At 36.6% G+C, this 20225-nt stretch overlaps 1 protein-coding gene across 2 annotated transcripts in view; it reads right to left on the bottom strand.

Moving 5' to 3' along the window:
* Window positions 1-9585: 9585 nt before the first annotated feature.
* The window catches only part of RAD23B (RAD23 homolog B, nucleotide excision repair protein), a 36895-nt gene continuing 26255 nt past the window's right edge, over window positions 9586-20225 (bottom strand). For both annotated transcript variants that reach the window (XM_062599171.1, XM_062599170.1), the window contains exons 6-10: window positions 19966-20093; window positions 15225-15342; window positions 13873-14000; window positions 13297-13464; window positions 9586-11481 (exon numbers count right to left, since the gene is read on the bottom strand). In XM_062599171.1, the coding sequence (XP_062455155.1) occupies window positions 11368-11481; window positions 13297-13464; window positions 13873-14000; window positions 15225-15342; window positions 19966-20093 (656 nt within the window). In that variant the 3' untranslated portion in view covers window positions 9586-11367. The remainder of the gene's footprint in view (window positions 11482-13296; window positions 13465-13872; window positions 14001-15224; window positions 15343-19965; window positions 20094-20225) is intronic.

Below are 20225 nucleotides of genomic sequence, written 5' to 3'. Positions count from 1 at the left end.
AAAAAAAAAAAAAAAAAAAAAATTAAATTAAAAAAAGAAAGAGAAATTTGTCAAAAATGTAGTTATGCAACACAGATCATTCCATGCTTTGGCCTGAAGTTCACTGCATCCCTATCAGACACTTTGAATATTTAAAGGCCTTTTAAAAGAAGTCTCTGCTTGGGATTGCAGTTGGGACAACCGGAAGTGTAGCCCTCTGAGATATCCATCAGCAAATAAAAGACAGAAGGATTTATTAATGGTTACTCACTCAATTATTTTTTGATGGACTTAGCACAGGCATTCAGTTTGGAGAAGATCTGTTAAAATGAGGAAAATGTCACACAGAACTGATCACAACAAGTTTACATGCCACAGAGTTTTTTTTGTTTTTTTTTTTTTTTTTTTTTTTTTTTTTTTTTTTTTTTTTAAAGAAAGCCTTGTGTATATCAAGAACCATAAGCCCACGGGAAACAAGGTATTATTATTTCTGGCACTCAAAGAACAACTTGTTTTTTTTTTTATTATTACTTCTAACACTGGCAAAACCTACCTTCCCAGTTCAGTATTTTCCTGCAGCATATGCACCCAGCTTATCTGATCAACAGAGACCTTGGCTCCTATGAGCTAGACACATTCACATGACAGGAATAATCTTGAAACAGGCTATTTATATCAGACCCAAAGCAGCCTAATACACAATTTTATCACTGCCCATTGTTTCAGAGGGGAGCGTAGGTGAAGAGGGTTAAACTTACACAGAAGTTGAGATTCGAAGAGATGTCAGTTAACCTATTCTTCACGACAAATCTTATCCTTAGCTCTAATCACCAAGAATTATCTGAAAGCTAATCTCTAATTATACCCTTTCCCAAACCTTTCTTGTCAGGAATGATGATAATCACTGGCACCAAGATGAATAGATGAGAAAGGATCAGTTGCCAAAAATTTAGTATGAAGGTTCAAAGAGTATTTTCAGAGTCTTTTCCAAGCATGAACTCCCACTGAAATCTGCAGAAAGGCTCTAATGTCATTTGGGCCCCGAAAGCTTTCTCCTTTCTGCTTTGAATGAATGGTAAAATTCAAATTTAAATTAAAGTTGAGATGTAATTCAAGTGTCTTATTCACAGCCCCAGGAAGGATCTGCCTAGCTTGGTATCACCACACAGCAGATCATCTTTAGTATTAATAAATGTAGCAGCAAAAATGCCTACTGGACAGCTAGCTTGTGTGAGGCAGATTTCTACAATGACTACAGGAGACCAATAGGGACAACATGAGAGCTAACGTGTTCTCACACAAACAACTTCTATTTGGTTTTCTTGTCAGAAAATCCTGCATAGTATGATGCTCACTGGTCAGCAGATGCCTCTTCTGCTTGCACTGAGTACCCATCCCGTACGTGGCTTGCTTCTCTGAGTCAGAACTTGCTTTTCAGTCTGTGCAGGCTCAAATTAGGACAGAGCCCTGACAGCCGGCACCCAAAATGTAGAACCTCATTCAAGAACACAGTAAACACTCCCTTTCAGGTTGAATTCTTCTTTCTGAAACCACTATATTATTTGTTGGTCCATAAAGCCATTTTTAACACTAGGGAATGAGCTCAAACAGAACTTACAGGCTTGAGAGAGCACAGTATGTGTACATTAGCAAGTCAAGCTTGAGAAGCAAATGCTTTCTTTTCTCCCTTCCTTCTCCCACTGCTAGAAAAGTGCATGGTAACTTAAGGACTGATAATGAAGGGGTCCTTTGAAGTGAAATAGTAGACAGACAGTTACAGCATCTCATTTGGTGCTGTTTCTTGCCCTGTCATTTCAGCATACCAATACTCCTTCCACCCCCAATCTTCTCTCAATTGTTCAGAGATTTATCAGCTCATAAATCCTCTGGGAAGCTTTCACAAGAAACATTCATAACTATATTGTTGTTTCTTACTGAGCAGAGATTATTAACCAGAGCTTCAGTGGCACGCAGACCAATGCAATTCAGTCTTGAAGGATCAGAACACATTGTAGTAAACATCTCAGTTAGCCTCTGCTCTTAGGGAAAAAAATAATAATAAAAATAAAAAGGCAGAATATGGAAAGTTAGGATGAGCCAACACAGAAGTTATACCCCTCACTGAATGATAAGGTTGAATGATAAAGGCATTCAAAAGTTGAGACCTTGAATTAATCACGTTTAAAGGCACGTTAGGAAGTCTTTAGCTCAATCTTCTGCTCAAAACAGGATCAGCCATGAAGTCAGACCTGGTAGCTCAGGGCTTCAGCCAGTCTTCACTTGAAAACCTCCAGAGATATAGATGGCATAACCTCTCTGGAAAAACTGTTCCACTGCTTGACTCAAATGAACCTTCCTTTATTGTAATAAGAAAAAAAAAAAAAAAATGTCCTTCATTACAAGAATGAGTTTAGATACAAATGTTCTAGAAATCATCCTGTGTGAACAGCAGCATTCACGTTCTAGGTTATCTGCTGAAGTCAAACTTGCCTGTATGAAAAACAGCCTCAAAGCGTCTTCACTCATGTATGATGGCTGAAACCATTAGACCACACAGCCTTTCCACCTTAGCTAAGAATTAAGCTAGTAACTATTACAGGATGTCATCTTTCAAGTAATGAGAACAAGATGACAAACTTTTTAAGAACCTTCACAGATATTTACTGACAGCAGAGGACAGGCAATACTCCAGCTCCTTAGGATGTGTTTCCAGAGTGCCATAGCTTGGTGATTCATATCCTACAATCTCTACACTATCTGCACGCAGTCCCAGGAACTGCTGCCAAACACAAACATAACATAAATTCCTGTATATGCAAGGAGGCACTGTGGAAAAAGAAGATTAATAAAAATATCATCAATGGTGATCTTAAGTTTTACATACTTGTAAATGAAAGCTATTGTAGCAACAAAATACAATCATTTTGGATTAAAAACAAACAAAAGCAAGTCAAAGCTGCTCAGAAGTTCTGTGTCTTTTATGAAAACCTGATCCCCACTGATTTTTTCCAAACTTCAAGCCTATAGATTTCTAGAGCTCTATCTTCTCACAGCAATCAACAATAGTCACCTTTTTAGCCCTACAACCTTGAAGTGATCCGTGTATGAATGGTAAATTCAGAATATTCAGAGCAGACAGCTATGTCACAAATGCAGACTTCTCATACGACAGATATTCTGCCTGGGCACTGAACTTTGGAAGCCAAGAAAACACTCAGTCCTCATAGGAACAGGAGGAGGAAGAACTAAGTGCACAGGTGGAAAAAAGACACCACATACAAGAACATCCAGACATCTTGTACCTCTGCTCAGCAGAACAAATTTGAAGCTGAAAAAAAATCAATTCCCCTCATCCTCAAAATTATTTCCCAAACAGCAGAACTGTTTATATTTCCCAAACAGCAGAACTGTTTTATCTGCACCCTGCTGAAAAAAATAGACAGTCACAGGCAGATACTCAGCGAGTTTTCTTGCGTATTGTTTAAAACTGAGAAGTTAGAAGCAACTGACTGCAGCATTTTAGAACACAGGATGTAAATTAAGGTTTTAATTATTCCACTTAGCTCTATGAAAAGCCCTACAATGGCCAGTGTTTTCAAAAAACATGTCCCATCTCCTTCCTGATCATGACTTTTTCTAAGAGTGTAACAGCTAGTCCTTTACACTACTGAAGCTACTCTGATCTGTCAAGTAGCCTGTGCTCAAGCACAGGACCAAACAATACTCCGTTCTCTGAGACAAAAGCAAATGACTATTTCCCATCTCTACACTCAAGCTCTCCAAAATTCCGATTGTTCTCAGAATTACATATTCAGATTTGGAAAAAGAGAAACTATTAAAATACAGCAAACATTCTGGCAACCTGAGGGTACACTCATTTTGCTTGATAAAACAGATGCAGTTTTCAGTCGAAATAAGAACTTATGCCCAACTCTTCAAGCTGCACAAATATTTTCATACATCTATTCAAACCCTCATACAAACAATTCAAACAGACATTTCTTCAAGTATCTGCTCTCTCTAGCCACCTCACTTGCATGCTGCTAGACTTTTTACCCCAAGACTTAAACTTTACTGTCCCAAAAGAGCTTCAAAGAACTTCTGGATTTTTTTCTTCAAAAACAAGCTGGCAAACGTTCTGCCTTCTCTTGTCCAAAATGCTCAATCACTTTATCCTTTTCTCCCCTCTCCTCAAGTTACTTTGTGAGCAAAGCCACACAGAAGCCTGGTCATTTCCAAGTGCCCTCTATTCACACTTTTGTAGCTGCTAGTTTAATTTGATACCTGAGCTGTTCATCTTTCATTTTCATATTCCTACCGTAGTTTACTCTACAATTACAAAATCTGAATTTTAACATGAAGATAACCAACAGTGTGGCTGAAGTCAAAAGTGAACGGAGAGCATGATTAAACCAAGCAACCTATACTTTCACCCAATTACAGCCACTGCCTAAGGATGACCCTATCCTTCTGACTAAAGAAAAAAGTTGCACCAATTTTCAGGTTGGAGCAGTTGAGCAGTACATAAAAACAAAGCACAAACCCACAAATACACCATACTGAAGATTAGCTGAATCTAAGCTGAAGTAGAAAACTTGGCTTCATTTGCCTCAACATTCAGAGTTATTTGTTTTTGTCTGTCTAAAAAGAAGCTATATACAAACAGGAACAACAACAAATTTTCAGACACTTGTACCATAGCATTTGTTCTATGTGGCCTATAAAGATGATGTGACTTTTTTTTTTTTTTTTTTTTTTTTGCTAGAAGGAGTAATATGACAAGTTTCCAGTTTCTCCATCTACAAATCATACTCATGTAAATGATATCTTACAATCAAGAGAGCTTGTTTGTGTAAACACAGATTTAAGCAGTTAGATATTTGGAAGGCGTTCTGAACATGCCATAAAATCCAGCAGGGCAATAATCAACAGAAAACCCAGTGTCAGTGTCTTCAATTTAAACACGTAAAGATGGCAAAATTCTGCTTAAGCACTACAAGAGGCCCCACTAATCGAGTATGGTTTTCTTGCCACATTGACCTCCCACAAGATCTCTTGTACTCCCTTGTTTTATCTTCAGATGAATTATGCTTTGCAAATGTTAAAATACCACTATCTATGCCTGACGTCATGAAAATAGGATACAGTGTATCAGATGCATTCAGCCTCACTTGACATTACTGTGCTTATTAATACATCCCAGAAAAGTCTAAGGTCTTACCGCTCCATGAAGGAACCAGTGGCTTTCTCAGTTGTTCTCACTAGAACCCTTAGCTTTCTTTCAACTAGCTTCCACTTCAAGCAGTGGGGTAATACAACTCAAAGATGACTAAAGTTGGCTCTTCAAATAAATGTGCAAAGCAACAGGTTCTTTTCTAGCAACTCGGAAGTAAAAACATTTCTGAATTGAGTTCAGAAACACAAACCAACTCCCACTGCTAGCAGCAGCAGCATAGAAAGTTGCCATTAAATCCATCCTCTCCACAAATGGTCACGCCAAGTAATTATAACCAGCAGTAACATCCCTTCATTCACTCTGCTGAGTGTGAGCAAGTCATCAGTCTTGCTCACTGCAAAGTAAGGGTAAATATTTCAGGAATGTCATTTTACCACTGATTTTGAACAGTGACCAGGACACTACATGCACACAGGTGTAGAAACAGGTGTAGAAAACGGTCTGCGTACTTTTACCTCTTTAACACTTGTGCACCTGTGAGTCACTTTGGATTTTGAGAAATGGGAATGTCAAAGAAAAACAATATAGCTACGTCCTCATTTAGCAACAACTTGTTTTCTTTCAACAACTGCAAAAATAGTGTGGATCTTGATTTAGAACTGCATTTCACATATTCTGAGTTTCTCATCTTAACCTTGCTCTTCTTCAGAGATTATTCCTAGTTGTTGCTCTTACATCTTCCCATGGCTCTCAGTTCAAAATTTAGAAGAGGCATAAATTAGACATGCCCACGTGACCTGAGCCTAACAGAATTAGTTGCCGAAATGAACTTTGCATTGGTCCATTGGTATGCTGCGTAACACTGCCCAACACTGAAGGGGAATTCGATGCTTTACAAAAACCTACAAATAAAACGAACAGTTAAATGTACAGTTAGGTTGATAACCCATTTCTCTCACTTCAACAGCAAAGGCAATAGATTTCTGAAGAGGCCCAAAGAGCAGATTAGGTCTCTATAAGGTGATATACAGTTGGAAATAAAACCAAATGACTCCCCCCCCACACCCTCAACATACACACACCCCTTCAAAAGCAGGAGCATCTCAGCAAGGTTAAGCTCAGCAGGATTAAGCTAAGATTGTATCTTGGCATAGATCTCAAAGACAACATGTAGCACACTCTGGTCTGTTCTTCTTTATTGTCTTCTTTATTTTGTAACCTCTTTATTACCTCTTAGTTAGAATATGCTTCATGAATAGTCAGCTCGTGATGACTGACCCACTAGATAAAGAGCTAATGGATGAAAAGCAAATCCTTTTTCCTTGCCTTTGAAGACTCCTTCAATATTAGTTCTTCTCCCAGTTTCTCTACCAACCAAAAACTTGCATTTACTTGTATAAGCCCAAACATTCATTCATTATCTGGCTCTCTCTGTTCAGTCCTGCCCTGTGACTCCATTCTTCTGTGTTCAACATGGGTGCCTTAACTCTTCCAGCCATGCCCTTTAACAAGCACTGCCACCTCCTCTTCTATATGCAGACTCCTCACTTAAAGATAGCTGCCCTACAGAGGCAATATCTACTAGTCCATTCGCTTGGCAATCATCACCTCAGAGTCACTGTTTCATTACATTCCCACCCTGAAGGCTAACCATTTCACTATCCTACACCTCAACCTCTCTCTTTGAATTCCTGTTCTTCTGTTCACAGACAAGCGCTGATGACATTTCCCTTACAGCTCACATGCTTTCTTTAAAAGTGGGAAGAGACAGGGGAAAAAAAAGTCCATGCTAACCTGAAATATACCATTAAAAATACAGACCTGAATTTAAAGGATTTTGACCAATTCTACAAATAAGGCCACCTAGGCACTTTGGAGATACTGCCTTGTTTTTTCATCTTTGGTTGCTGCACATTGAGGCTTGTGCTTTATGTTGCAAGGAGAGCAAGGAATCCCTCCTTGAGATGGCAAATAGATCTGCCTTTTGCAGTATCTGGTCACACCTAGTCTACCACATCTAAAATTCTTATCTCAGGCAACAATAATCTCTAGGATGTTGCTCCTTGTCCTCTGGGGCACAAAGTATTTACATTAGTGCTTCTAGTCATACCATAACAGGATAGCAGAATAGCAAGGTATGCATTTTGCAAACTAAAGGCATTTTGCATTCCAGTTCTCCAGGCGCAGCTGCGTAAGTATACACAACACAAAACCTTCAGGTAAGTGGTAGTTTTAACATTAGACTTTTGATGAACAAAAGCATACAGTAGATACTATTTTATAAGTGTGCACTGAGGGAAATGCTGAAGCACAGGGGTAAGTTGAGATAAGACTCTTTAGAGGGTATTACTGTTTTTCTAGCTGAACACTTCCACTGCTTAGGAATGCGTCTGAATTCATTGATCTCAGTGCAGTTCTGGACAGGAAATATCGCAGATGCTAATGTCTTCATAAAATGTGCTTTGATTAGAATAAGAGTTAAACTGCTTATTACTAATATTTCTTTCCTTTGCCTAGCCAATAAGTGTATCTCACTTCAGGAAGGAGGAAAGAGAAGTTAGTTGAATTTTAACAAGAATCAAGAAGATAAATGTCCCATTTTCTTAGAGGTCTTATTCATTACGAAGAAGGATTTTTATACAAAAATAGCACTAGTACTTGACAATTAGAATCCAAAAGAATCAGCTACAATCAACTACAGCCTGCGACCACAAATTCCAAGTATTAGCATTGATGATCAATCAAGTATTTTGTGGTAATTTCAAAACTAAATTATTGCACATTCCATCAAGGGTAGAATAAACCTACCTTTGTAGATATTTTAATGAAGTCCCATTTTCTGCCACATAGTTTCATAACCATATAATTTTTATTTCAAAATAGTGTTTTTAAAAAGATAATGTGATTAACTTAGAAGAGCTGAACATCTCGCTAGTGTCCCAAACCACAAAAGAACAAAAAATTTTTTTACTGACAGAGGTTGTCACTCTTCCCTTACCATTTCCATTGAATTACAAAGTATTCTCAGTGCAGAAACTCTAGAGTGAATTCTTTTGCGCACATACAAGTCTGAGTCTGAAATCAATACAAAACTTCAAACATTAACAAACCTGCTCCCAAATCTATAAAATCAAGTGAAACATCCCCTGCACATCCCCAAAGTACAGGCCCACTGACATCACCAGGGGAGGTGGCTTTGTGTCTCCCAATTTCTTTCATCAATATGTATTCTTGAAGAAAGAGGTCAGCCTGACACTTCAAAATTAATCATAGCTTGACTTCTTAAGCGATTACGTCATATTCCCCCCAAAAGTTACTTTACTGTGGTAAGAATAAAAAGCATCAATCAAAGTCTTGGGTTTTATCTAGATTCATGAAAGGATGCTGGACAAAGTTAATGAACCTTACCATTACGATGTAGCAGTACAGAGGACACAGCAATTAACAACTCTAAGGCTGATACAACTTTCAGGGGAAAATGTTTTCTCTCAATGAAAAGTCCATCAGAAATAGCATAAAAGGAGAAAACAAACAAATAAAAACCTTTCAGAGGTTTTCATCCATTTTTCACTAAGCAGATACCTAAAAGTTTTTCAACAAAAGTAAGGACTCCAGTAATAAAACTGAAGTAGTAAAGCTTGCTTTTCTTGGTTGCTGTTCACAGAGGAGGCAGCTCCCCAAGCTGGAAAATTCTTATCTGCGCAGACCATTTCTGTTCTGGTGGTAGCACATGATACTTAGTAGGGAGCATTATACCTATGCAACTTGTTCAGGTCACATCAGTAAAACAGCATAAGATTTCCATATATTCTTCCTTTTTGGCTGCTACTGTAGAGAGAGATGTGGTTCTGCCTAGCAAGTAACCCACTATTGATACCCATGCATGCTGGTTTTGCTAGCATATATATTTGGTATCCTGCTCTTCATCAGAAGACAGACAACCAATGGAATAGAAATGAGTCCATTGATGAAAAACAGGAACATCATAATCAGTAAGGCTTCAACCAGGGCAACTATAAACTTCTCTAATACCCAATATAAAAAGCTACAAATGACCATAGTATATGCTGGAAGATCTTGTATAAAATCAGCATTTTTCAAGTACCTGGTAGTTAGTCCTTATACACATAATTATTAACCCCTTTTTTTGTCTTTGCGTAACTGTACATTATTAAAACCAATCTCTTGCAGTACCATAAATATACTGATACTCCTGAAATATACTGGCAGACTTAGATATTTATGTTAACTTTTGTAAAATGAAAGTATTGTGAAAAAGTTATTTTTGTATTTTATTTTGTATTTAGCAGTGTCACAGCTTGTACTGATAGATTTTGATTGCACTACTGATCACTCAAACATTATGCATTTATGAAATATTAAAAATTAGAATCTGAATAATTAAAATACACACCATTTCAAAAATATCATAGATGTTTAAGGCTACAGAGAAGCAGTGAAAGGTTTTATTATGTTCCATTATTTTATGCAAATAATTATTTAACAGACTAAGGCCAACCAATGAAGAAATAAAGTATGAATACAAGTGTTTCCACCTTTTTCTCCTTCTCTTTTCTCAGATACATGATTTGTACTTTGAGCATAAGCAGTAGTAAAATCCCATTTCTACATATTCCAAGCAGAAGATCTTTCTTTAGTTGCACCACTAAATTATCAGTGTTATTAATGGTACAACAGTCCAAGGTTGTTCCACTAATGATGCTAATATTGTCTTAGTTACTGTAGTAAAAAAAGCTTGTAATCAGCTAACCGTAATACAATAGTAAAAAACTCACGATATCCCCAAAGTATGTTCAGGAAATGTTGCACAACACATCTTAGAAGAAACTGGAATTTGTTTTTGTCACCAGCACGGCATTGACTAGCAAGGTTGTCTCTAAAAATCAGTGACTATTAAGAATGTTAAATTTCCTGCTCACTAAACAAAATAATGACAAATAGGTATCAAGAAATAAAATTTAAAACTCTGTAATTAGGTATTATTTTTAAAAGAAAAGTACGTATGTGTAATCTTTTGGGTTACAGTAACTTGTTTGCTTAATTTCTCAATTTTTGAGCTTCTTTCTCACTAAGTAAATAAATCCTAAAATAGTATTACTGAACAGAAATGTCTTGATCATTACAACCTATTCAAAAGCAATAGAAAGCAAAGAACTTCAGAGTGGTCATTCATTCCCAAAGATAGGAATAAAAATAAAGTTTAAAGTATTACAGATATCAGACACTTGGTTCTAAGATGCTAACAGCTGTATTTGTTGGACCAGCCCTTACAAAAAAAGTAGGAAAGTAAAATTTGAGTTGGTAATAAATAAAATATTACTGGGATGGATAAAAACAAAGCTTACATTTTCTTTTTTGGCAGAAAAAAATACTCTGTTCACAAGAGTGAATATAACAAAATCAAGCATGCAATCATTGCTTTTCAAACCTTTACTGCAATGTAACATTGAAGTAAACAGTAATTAGATTATCTATCATTTTTCCCCAAAATAAGAAATGTAAACAGGAGAAAAGTTTTCCTGTACATATACAGTTTCTCAAATCATTTTAGGAGGAGAGGAGAGTTCTCAAGTAATGATGAAGACACTTAACTAAATTGGTTTCCATTTAAAGGGATTCATTTTTTAATTGTTGAATAAAATAATGGGTTTCTTGCACTAATTTAATACATCTGAAATAGCAAAATAACTACCCATATTTTGGCATTTATGTTTACATTTGCTCAGATATTTTAGATTTCTCAAAGCCACTATCCAGTGTTGCCATGAAACACAGACTGCAGATTCTAAGTAGCAAAGGCAATCTCCAATACCAAAGTTAAGGAAAAAGGAACACGAAGCAGGGCATTACACTACATTTCTGGAACTACTACAGTAAGAGTGAAAACCTAGAAAAAGAAATTAACCTACGGTTTATAGAAGGGACTAAATACCTGCAGAAGCTGATTTTTGGTTGCATATTATTTTACGCTGTGCGATTTGCTGCCTCTGCTAATTTAAAGCAGACATACTTGTTTTTCTTTCCTTTGTTTCCTATATTTTCACCTCTCTTCCCCCCTCCCCCCACCCTCCCATATACCATACACCAAGCATTATGGATATGAGCCCAAATATCCCAGACAATCCAGTGAACAAAGTTAGTGTAATGCACTGGTGTGAGGTGTGAGATTAAAAAAAAAAAGTCTCTCCCTTTCAATCTTCATCAAAGTTCTGTTGTAGAAGAAAGTTGGCAGCCAAGTTTTCATTCTTCTCACAAGCAAAATATGCTTGTATCACAAGTCCTTCAGGAAATCCTAACGCCTTTAACTGAAGAAGAGAAACATATTTAGAAACTACAGTTTGTACAGTTAGCTTCTTCGTATGTTTAATAACTTCAGATGCCACTTAAGCCATTTTTGGTTTGTTGAAATAAATATTGCTGCTTAGCTCTATATAGTCTTCAGTAAACAAAGAACACATAGCCTGTTTCTTTAGGAAGCAAAATTAAGTTCTCACTTAACAAACTGGCTTGGAGTCTAATGAAGCACTTAAAAGTCATGTCATTTTGCTTTCACTGCCGGAGTAAATTATTAAAACAGATCCGTGTCAGAGTAATTTTAGGAAGTAACTACACAGTGCATTGCTACAGAAAAAAAATAATCTGAAGCAAGGCACATTTAATCTAGTGATTATACAAAGCACGGTACTTTTAACAAAAAATGCCTGGAGCAGAAGCTTCCAGCCTGTGATTTACAGACCACTGGTAAGCAGTCCAACACATAACATTAAGCTATATTTTTGATTGTTCCAGCTAGGCTTTGGTTTTAAAAGAATCTAAATAAAAACTGCAGCCATGAGAAATAAGTCAGGAGCAATCTGGTTTTCTGAAAGTCTGGGGACTAACATCTTGTACACAGTAACATTGGGGGATGAGACTACTGGAGAAAGGCTTGTTACTGTGCCAAATGAAAAGGAATTAGCCTGTATTTAGACATTCTACAAACACATCTTTGTTTTAACCAAAGACAAACAAATGCAATCTTCTTTTAGAGATTTTCTTAAAATCTGCACAGCACCTGCAAGGCATTCTACATACAGGGCAGATCAAATCTCTGAGCGAAACTAGGTTCTATTATCTCTTATCATCCCTTCTTAGATTTAGTATCATGCTTACAAACAGAATGAATGAGTCTGTTGTAGTGCTAAGTTTTCAGGTGCGTCTTTCATGGAAACAAGATGAAACTTATATCTCTCTTTGTATGTTTTGGAGCAGGCTTTAGTGATAATGCTGTACTGCAAAAAATAGTTTTAAAGGGAAATGCAGCAGACTTAAGAGAGGATAATCTGTAAAGATGCACATCGGCAAAAAGAATAATTTTATTAACTATTTCCTTCAGATGTAGGAAACTAAAGGCCAGATTAAAAAGCTTTTTGAGTAATCCTTACATTACCCTGTGCTTTGCCCGTTAAAAAAAAAGTCTTTGATATACAATAAAAACATTACTACATTATATCATCGTAAGTCCTTTCAGTTAGATCTTAATAAATAAAATCTCAGAGGCAGTGCCATCTATGTAAATCAGATTTAGTCAGTCTTTCAAACAGTATTAATGCATGCAGTAAACCTCCAAAAGTTGATTTTTTATTTTAAAATTTTACCAGTATTTTTAGAAAGTTAAAAATAACTAATTCTTACAGGTAGCCAAGTAATTGGGTTAAGTAGTGACTTCAACTAATCTACTTAACTATGAGTGCTCTTACCATCCAACTATTTTGCAAACAGTGCTCATGCACACTCCTTTGAGCCTAGCAACCTATCACAGCTACACTAGCTTGAACACTGCCATCTGAGGCTTTGGCAGAAGGAGCTACTCCCTGAAGGTCTATTTCCTCAGTTAAGCTCATTCAAATAATGATTTATTACAGAAGACCTCTGATCAGTTAAAAGGCTCTATATCTTCTAAACAGGACAGATTCAGGAGAGTTTAGACTTAATTGCTATACAGCAAAAACAGACGTGATTTGAAACACAGACTACAGCAGCTATGAAATATCAAATATAAGCCATAAACTACTAAATATGCAGTTTAAGTTAAGGCATATCTTAACCATGCACTAACTTCTCTAAGCAGAAAGGCTCACCCTTTCTATAGCTTCTTTTTCCTGAGGTGTTACTTGAATATAGTTCATGTGACCACTTCCAGCTTCTGCTGCTCCAGTGCTGCCATCACCACTGCTTATACCTTGACTAGATTCTTGAACTGGCTCATTCAACATCTGAATAAAATGCTCCTGATGTTGGCTTATTTGCTGTAGTATACAGAAGAATAAAAGAAACACACTGAAATAAAATATATCTAGTCCTGCCAACAGGCAGCTAACATTATTTATTTTCAGTGAATTAAGCAGTCAAAAGAATGTGTAAAAAGCACTTAATAGAAAAATGACTTAATCTAACCATAAGAAATGCAATTTCATTGTCAAATCCAGTTGCAGTGACCCTCCCCTCTTGCTCATGCCCTTTGCATCTCTTATAAGGGAATTCAGACTCATTTCTAATGCCACAGAAAATATAGTTCCATATAGTCACAACTGCTATAAAGCCAGTAATTGCATGCTGAATCTGCTGTTAACATGTTATCACTTAATGTCAACATCTCACCTTCCTCAAAAGCTACATACTTAGTAACATTATTTTTGTTCTCCTTTAAAATTCACCTGCAGTAGTTGAGGGTTTTCCCGTCCTATCTGTTGTAGCAATGCTGGCAACAGAGAAGGATTTTGCTGAATAATTTGTCTCATCTGCTGGAACTGAGGCTGATTTCGTAAAAATTCAAGTGGATGTCCTGCAAATCAAAAGACAGAAACTTTTTTTTAAAAGTAAGTTACCAAGACTTTTGTAAAACACAGTTCTACATCATAATTGTAAATAGAAACATGGCATTTCCAGGGTCAAGTTAAAATGTAAAAAGGCACATGATCTAACTTGAATAAAACTCTACATTCCTAATTAATCTAAATTAGAAGATTCCTTTCAAAACAAGTCAATTTTTCCAAATAGTTACTATCTTAGCATCTTCCTCTCTGACTGACTGGGAAGGAGTGTATTTGACAGCTTAACTAGTCTCATATGAAAGCGGACAACACCTGCCATCTTGGAGAAGAACAGAACTTGCTTTTTCACTTTAATTTACTCCATAGCTTTAACTTAGTATCTTTTCTAACAAAGTTAAAAGTTAAATGGTGTACATTCTTCTCACCCCACTTTCTCTGAAGATCCCACAGGTCTTTCTCCTAGTTCTCCTGCACTTTTCTCATCTCTGAGTCATCTCATCCAGAGACATTTATTAGCTTCTGTTTCTGTGCCTAAAACAGAGGCATATCTCTGAAAGTGCTCTGAAATAAATCATTCCCCCCATTCTTTACTTACGGATGATGCCATGACTGTCTGTCACTCCCTGCCTGCATGTTTAACATTCTGGCCTCTAACAAGGCTTAAATCTTGGAAATTCCCTCTACCACAAATTAGATAAGACAAATTAGGTAAGATCATGCTCCTTTCATGTATTTACTTCTTCTTAGACAGTATTCTCTTAAGTAGCAACGAACCACTCCCTTCATGTGGCATACTGATGAATGAAGGGTGCAAGCTGATGGATGGGTCTCAGAGGGACTATGCCTGATTGCCTATTGCATGTTTCCCTCTCGACATTCCAACTTCCAACAGTAAATGCATTAGTATACCCACAGTCAGCAGAGCACAGTTAGCCACAGCAGTAGGAAGATTTAAATGAGAGAAAACACAACCCTGTCCACATTCGTGGTCTTGCATTTAAAAACAAAACACTGAACCAAAGGAATGGCCCGAGATCACAGCAGTATTAAAAATCTGATGCCTTATTACAGATCTATTCATACACAAGAAGTCTTTTCTTCCAAGTAGGACCACACTAACTTCCATGTTACGGCTCTTACCCAATTCACTTTTACTAGTTCACTTAAACTCACTGCAACACAGAATGCTTAGGTGCACATGTTTATCAGATCCTCTCAAACACAATCTTTCTTACCTCCTGAAGAACTCGTAGTTGTAGGTACAGTTGCTGCTGCTGCTGCTGAAGACTGAGAGGCACCTGTGCTTGGTATTTGAGGAGGTTCAGCCATAGCCTGATTATCTCCTGGAATACCCTAAAGCCATAGATGACATTATTACCTACAAAATGCTAAAAGGTATTTGTTTTATTGCATATCGTATTTAGTTCCCAGAATGAAAAAACAACATCAATGCTTTTACTGCAAATATATAGTCAGTGCACTATTAGTGACAGAAAATCATTTATTGCTTAAGAAGAATACAGGGGGGAGAGTTTATTTTTTGGCATTAAAAATATATGGTTTGCATAGCCATGTAATATGGAAATAAACCTTGTGATGCATCAGTTTGTTCAGATTAAAATGCATTTTACTCCATAAATAAAAACTTGCTTTGAATCCTGTACTAATATACATGATGTTGTGAAAAAGTTTAACAAACTATAAAGTTGCAACTCTATGTTATGGTATTATGCAAATAAAGTTACGTTATAGCCCAGAATTGCAGCATACAATGCTTACAGTGAGGTTATAGATGCCGTACAGTTGGTTAAGGAACATGTAATTTAGCTAGCAAAAAATTAAAAGAGATAAGAGCACAGCTGCTTGGATCTCCTTTCTCCAGCTAATGGTTGTATGATTCTCATTCACTGTATTTTGAGTGTGAAAAGGCCTGTATATAGTCAAATTCCTAAAAATTAAAAAAATAGCTAACTTGCATTTTGTTTCATTTTCTGTATGCGAACCTTGAAGAGTAACTAACTGTTCAGAGGGGTGAATCTAAGAAATTCAAAAAAAAAAAAAAAAAAAAAAGAAAGAAAGAAAGAAAAGAATAACTAAATTAGAATGTGATTTTTATAGTCCAGATAGATCATAACGTATCGCCTTCCTCTTACATGGAAAACCCTTTGAGCTTTCTATCCTAATGATACTTTCACCACGGTGACTGAACTGTGACTGAATATGCCAAATTTGCCTATTCCATCATCCTCCCTGAAGCCTGGAAACTACCTTTCTGCATACTTCGAGAGCAACGTTTTTCAGCTTTTCACAGGAGGATCTCTCACAAAGAGATTCCTAAATGACTAGAAGCTGGTGGAACAAGAAGTGAGACAAATTGCTGGAAAAGAACCTAAAATAGGCAGGTTCCACAAAGCAGTAAACCTCCTGACACATACACAGCAATAACTGGGGGATGTTAAACAGTGTTAAATCCAGACCTAAAGCAGCAAGTCTATATGAGATTCTCTACTCCCCAATACTTTGCTTCCAAGGTACACAGAAAATCCAGTTTTTCTACACCTTCCAGAATATTCTATCTAGATCATCCTGGGAAGGCTACAGCACTGGTACAACAAAATACATTTTACCTGTCTCCAAGGGAAAAGACACTCTACAGCTCAGTAATACCAAGTGTAACAAACAGGGTGGTTAGCATTAGTAAGAGAACTTCAGTGTAACCAGACAGTCAAGCAGTATGGTAAATCTCTTTTGCACAGAATATACTGGCAGATAATGTAGATTAAAAGTTCTGCTACAACATGTTCTTCACATGACACATTCATCACTGTAACTGATGAGGACAAATATAAAAAAGGACAAATACTCAGCTGATAAAAGGCTACATCTAAAAAGGGAGAACTGCATAATGCTCTGGGCATGACTTGACCTTATTTGAAAGTTCAGAAGCACATGTCCATATTTAAGCCACTCATGCAAATTTTCCCTTGTCTCTTCTTTTATTACCATTATTATCTGGCTTGATTAGCTTGCTGTGCTTTCTTCCTTTCACAAAGGGAAAAAAATTCCATTAATGATGCAAACTTGTGGTAACTCTTTTACTACTGCCTTACAGAAAACTGCTTAAAAATATTTTTCCACCAAATCAGCTATCTGGTAGTATCTAAGTACAATGTATGAACTCTGGTTAATATTACAAAATTACTGGTTGACTTCACCTATTTATAGGGGCATATGTTGTCATCATGATCTATGTCCAGATCAGACAGTAAATGTTTGTTAAAACCTTAAGTTTCTTCTTGAATAGAAGCACTAGGGAAAGTAATCTAACCAAATTGATTTAGGGATGATTTGTCAAATTAATTCTTAAAGCTAAGCTTGAAGTATCAATCTCTAAGTAACCAAGGCTATATATTATAGTAATCAGATGAGACTATTGATCTCTACATGCTTAGTTCATACAGGTATACAACTGAATAAAGTATAATGTCAATTAAATGCTTATATGGAATATAGGGTTCTTAACACAGAATAACTAATTTTGGATGTAAATATTGCCTGGGCAGTGGGAAGAGCATTTCTGCCCTGGAGCGAGTTAAACAATTTGTTTACAGTTTAAACTAACATTGTTCACTATGGGGAGAAGCAATAATCACAACAGGCTCTATCGTCAGAAGGTAAAGGTTTCCAAACTAAGAAGCTGCAACCAATGGTCCAGTGGCTGGAAGAAAGCCAAAGCTCCTTCTTAATTAAGGATTAGCAAATCCCTGGATCAAAAACAGATTTGAAGCTAAATGCCTCCCAAAGATGAGTCTGAGGCACAGAAAGAAACAGCATTTTTTGAAATCCAGACATTCCACAAACACAGCTCAAGAGTATAGGATTATATATTTTCAGATCCTCAGCCAAGGAGCTGAGAAGATCAAAGCACTTGCCATCTGAATGCTGGGTAACAAGTGTTGTCCAGAGCTAATCTAAAGAACTACCATGATTTACACATACATTTCCTCTTTTCCATGTCTGTTTAGCAGTTTACAGGCACTTTTTGAGTAGTGATTCTTAAAAATACACCTACAGTGCTCAACATCCTAGTAATACTCTGTAGATTATCAAAAACAAATAACAACAACAAAAAAACCACCAACAACAACACTTAGCTGGACTTAGGTGATCTGGTGGTTGACAGAGCAAGAGGACTAAGAATTTTGTCATCAATTGGCCAGTACTGCCTACTAAAAGCTTTCTGATGTAGCAGGATATTAAAGAGCATGCTTAGATTCCACAAGATCAAGAAAAGTTAATAGGTCACTTTTAATAGCAGGATTTTCCTAGTCAGAAAATAAGACTGTGCTGGCTAATAGGGTCTCAAAGAGACCTTCTTACCACCCTTTTTTCTAACAGGAGACAAGTAGAAAGAAGAAAAATCACTCGGTAAAAGATGACACAAATCAGAGTAAAGAACAAGCTTATGTAACAGAAAGACCTACTGAAGAAGGAAAAAGGGTTTGCTCAGAACAGGTAGACTTAACAGTTTGGCAGACATGGCATGTGTTGGACTCCATTGTACGGTTGCTCTACTGCTATTTGGGATTTCCTAAATAAAAGTAAGTGAGGACAGGGAAATAGCAGACCGGCTGTACAAGCACTGTAGAAAAAAATGGCATACACATAACCAACCCAGCACTTCCAGAAGGCACCCAATTTATGACACATGCAATAAGCACACAGTAAATCTGACACTTCTGTGGCATGAAACATATTGAAATGTTAGAGATTTCCAGACCACTGGCAGCCAGACTGTAGCTACTGCCTTTCTTTTGGGCAATAAATATTTACCACCTTTGGTCTGCTTAAAATAGACGAGAACTGAACTTTTGATATCCAAATTACAGACATTTGTTATCTCTCAAAATCTGTAAGTTAGAAAGTCTTAAGACCATCAATGTAAGTAACAAATACAAAAGTGACTTGTTGTAATTACTGAAGTGAACCTTCATTAACAGAAAGGAAGTTTTATAACTGGAGACCAAGGTCATAGTCTCCCTATCAATTTATCAGAAATTCAACCTGCATACATTCTGCAAGGACTAGATCAAGGTAACTAGCCTCAAGATTTTAATCAAGTTCAGATATGGAAAAAAGAAAAAAAAATACATCAGGGAAAAAATGGTATGCTAGAGTGAACTTGAGCATAGTCAAATGCAAACATACTGGAAATAATGATTAAACAACAAATTCTGTGCATATGAGCTCCCAGATCCATTCTCCTATGATTACAATTCACCTACCAGACTACGGCATGCAATAAGATGTAATTCAACAACAAAAACAACTCACAAGATTCCCACTAAACTGTAACTATTCTTCATTTCCTTTCAAGTCAATGAAACTTATTTCAGCTTTAAAACTAGAATTACTTGTAGTAAGAAACAAAAACTTGCTTCATGCCCAGAAGATTATTTAAAATACTAGCTAAACTACATACAGTATTAAAACCTAAAATCTTCCTGTTTTCAAAATGCATTAATAAGGACACTGTATGAAGGAGAACTCTAGAACTTCCCTTGTGAAGTTAGACACTAATATAAAAATGCAACTACTGTTGTCACTAAGACATCACCACAAACAAAATCACTTCTTGAGCTACACTCTAGCAGTTCCAGTTTATCACCAAAGCAAGGCATACTTTACAAGCAAGGTTATACTTACATATAACCACATAAATCAATATAAAATAAAAGCAAAGAAATTACAGATATAGTTAAGGATGACTTCTGTATTTCCTGCAAGACATGATCCTCAAAATTCTGTATCTCAGCCTTCCAGATGCTCTGTTTAAAGCTGCTATTCCCTTGTGAACATACATTACTCTTGCTGATTGGATAATAATCAAAGTCAGTAAATCCAAGTCAAAATTTCTCTTTAATGCAGGCAAAACAAAAGTGAAAGGGAAGAGTGTAAATGAAATTATCTGCTCACCATTAGAAGGTATTCCACCGCTCTGTCAGGATTGTTGAAACTGGCTCTCAGTGCTGCAATTACTTGCTCTCGTTCATATCCCATTGACATGATCTCAGTCACCATATTCTCATAGGATTGACCTGTCACTAGAAGGAACACAACCATCATTTTCAGAGAGTAAGGCAAAAAAGAGCACAAAAATCTTTCAAAGGAAAAATATCATTTCTACCCTAAATTTGAATCCCATTGGAGAGTAAGGAAGAGCAGCTCATAGTAAA

Source organism: Rhea pennata, chromosome Z (assembly GCF_028389875.1).
Source record: "Rhea pennata isolate bPtePen1 chromosome Z, bPtePen1.pri, whole genome shotgun sequence".
Classification (NCBI taxonomy): domain Eukaryota; kingdom Metazoa; phylum Chordata; class Aves; order Rheiformes; family Rheidae; genus Rhea; species Rhea pennata.
This window is presented reverse-complemented; position numbering and strand designations above follow the sequence as displayed.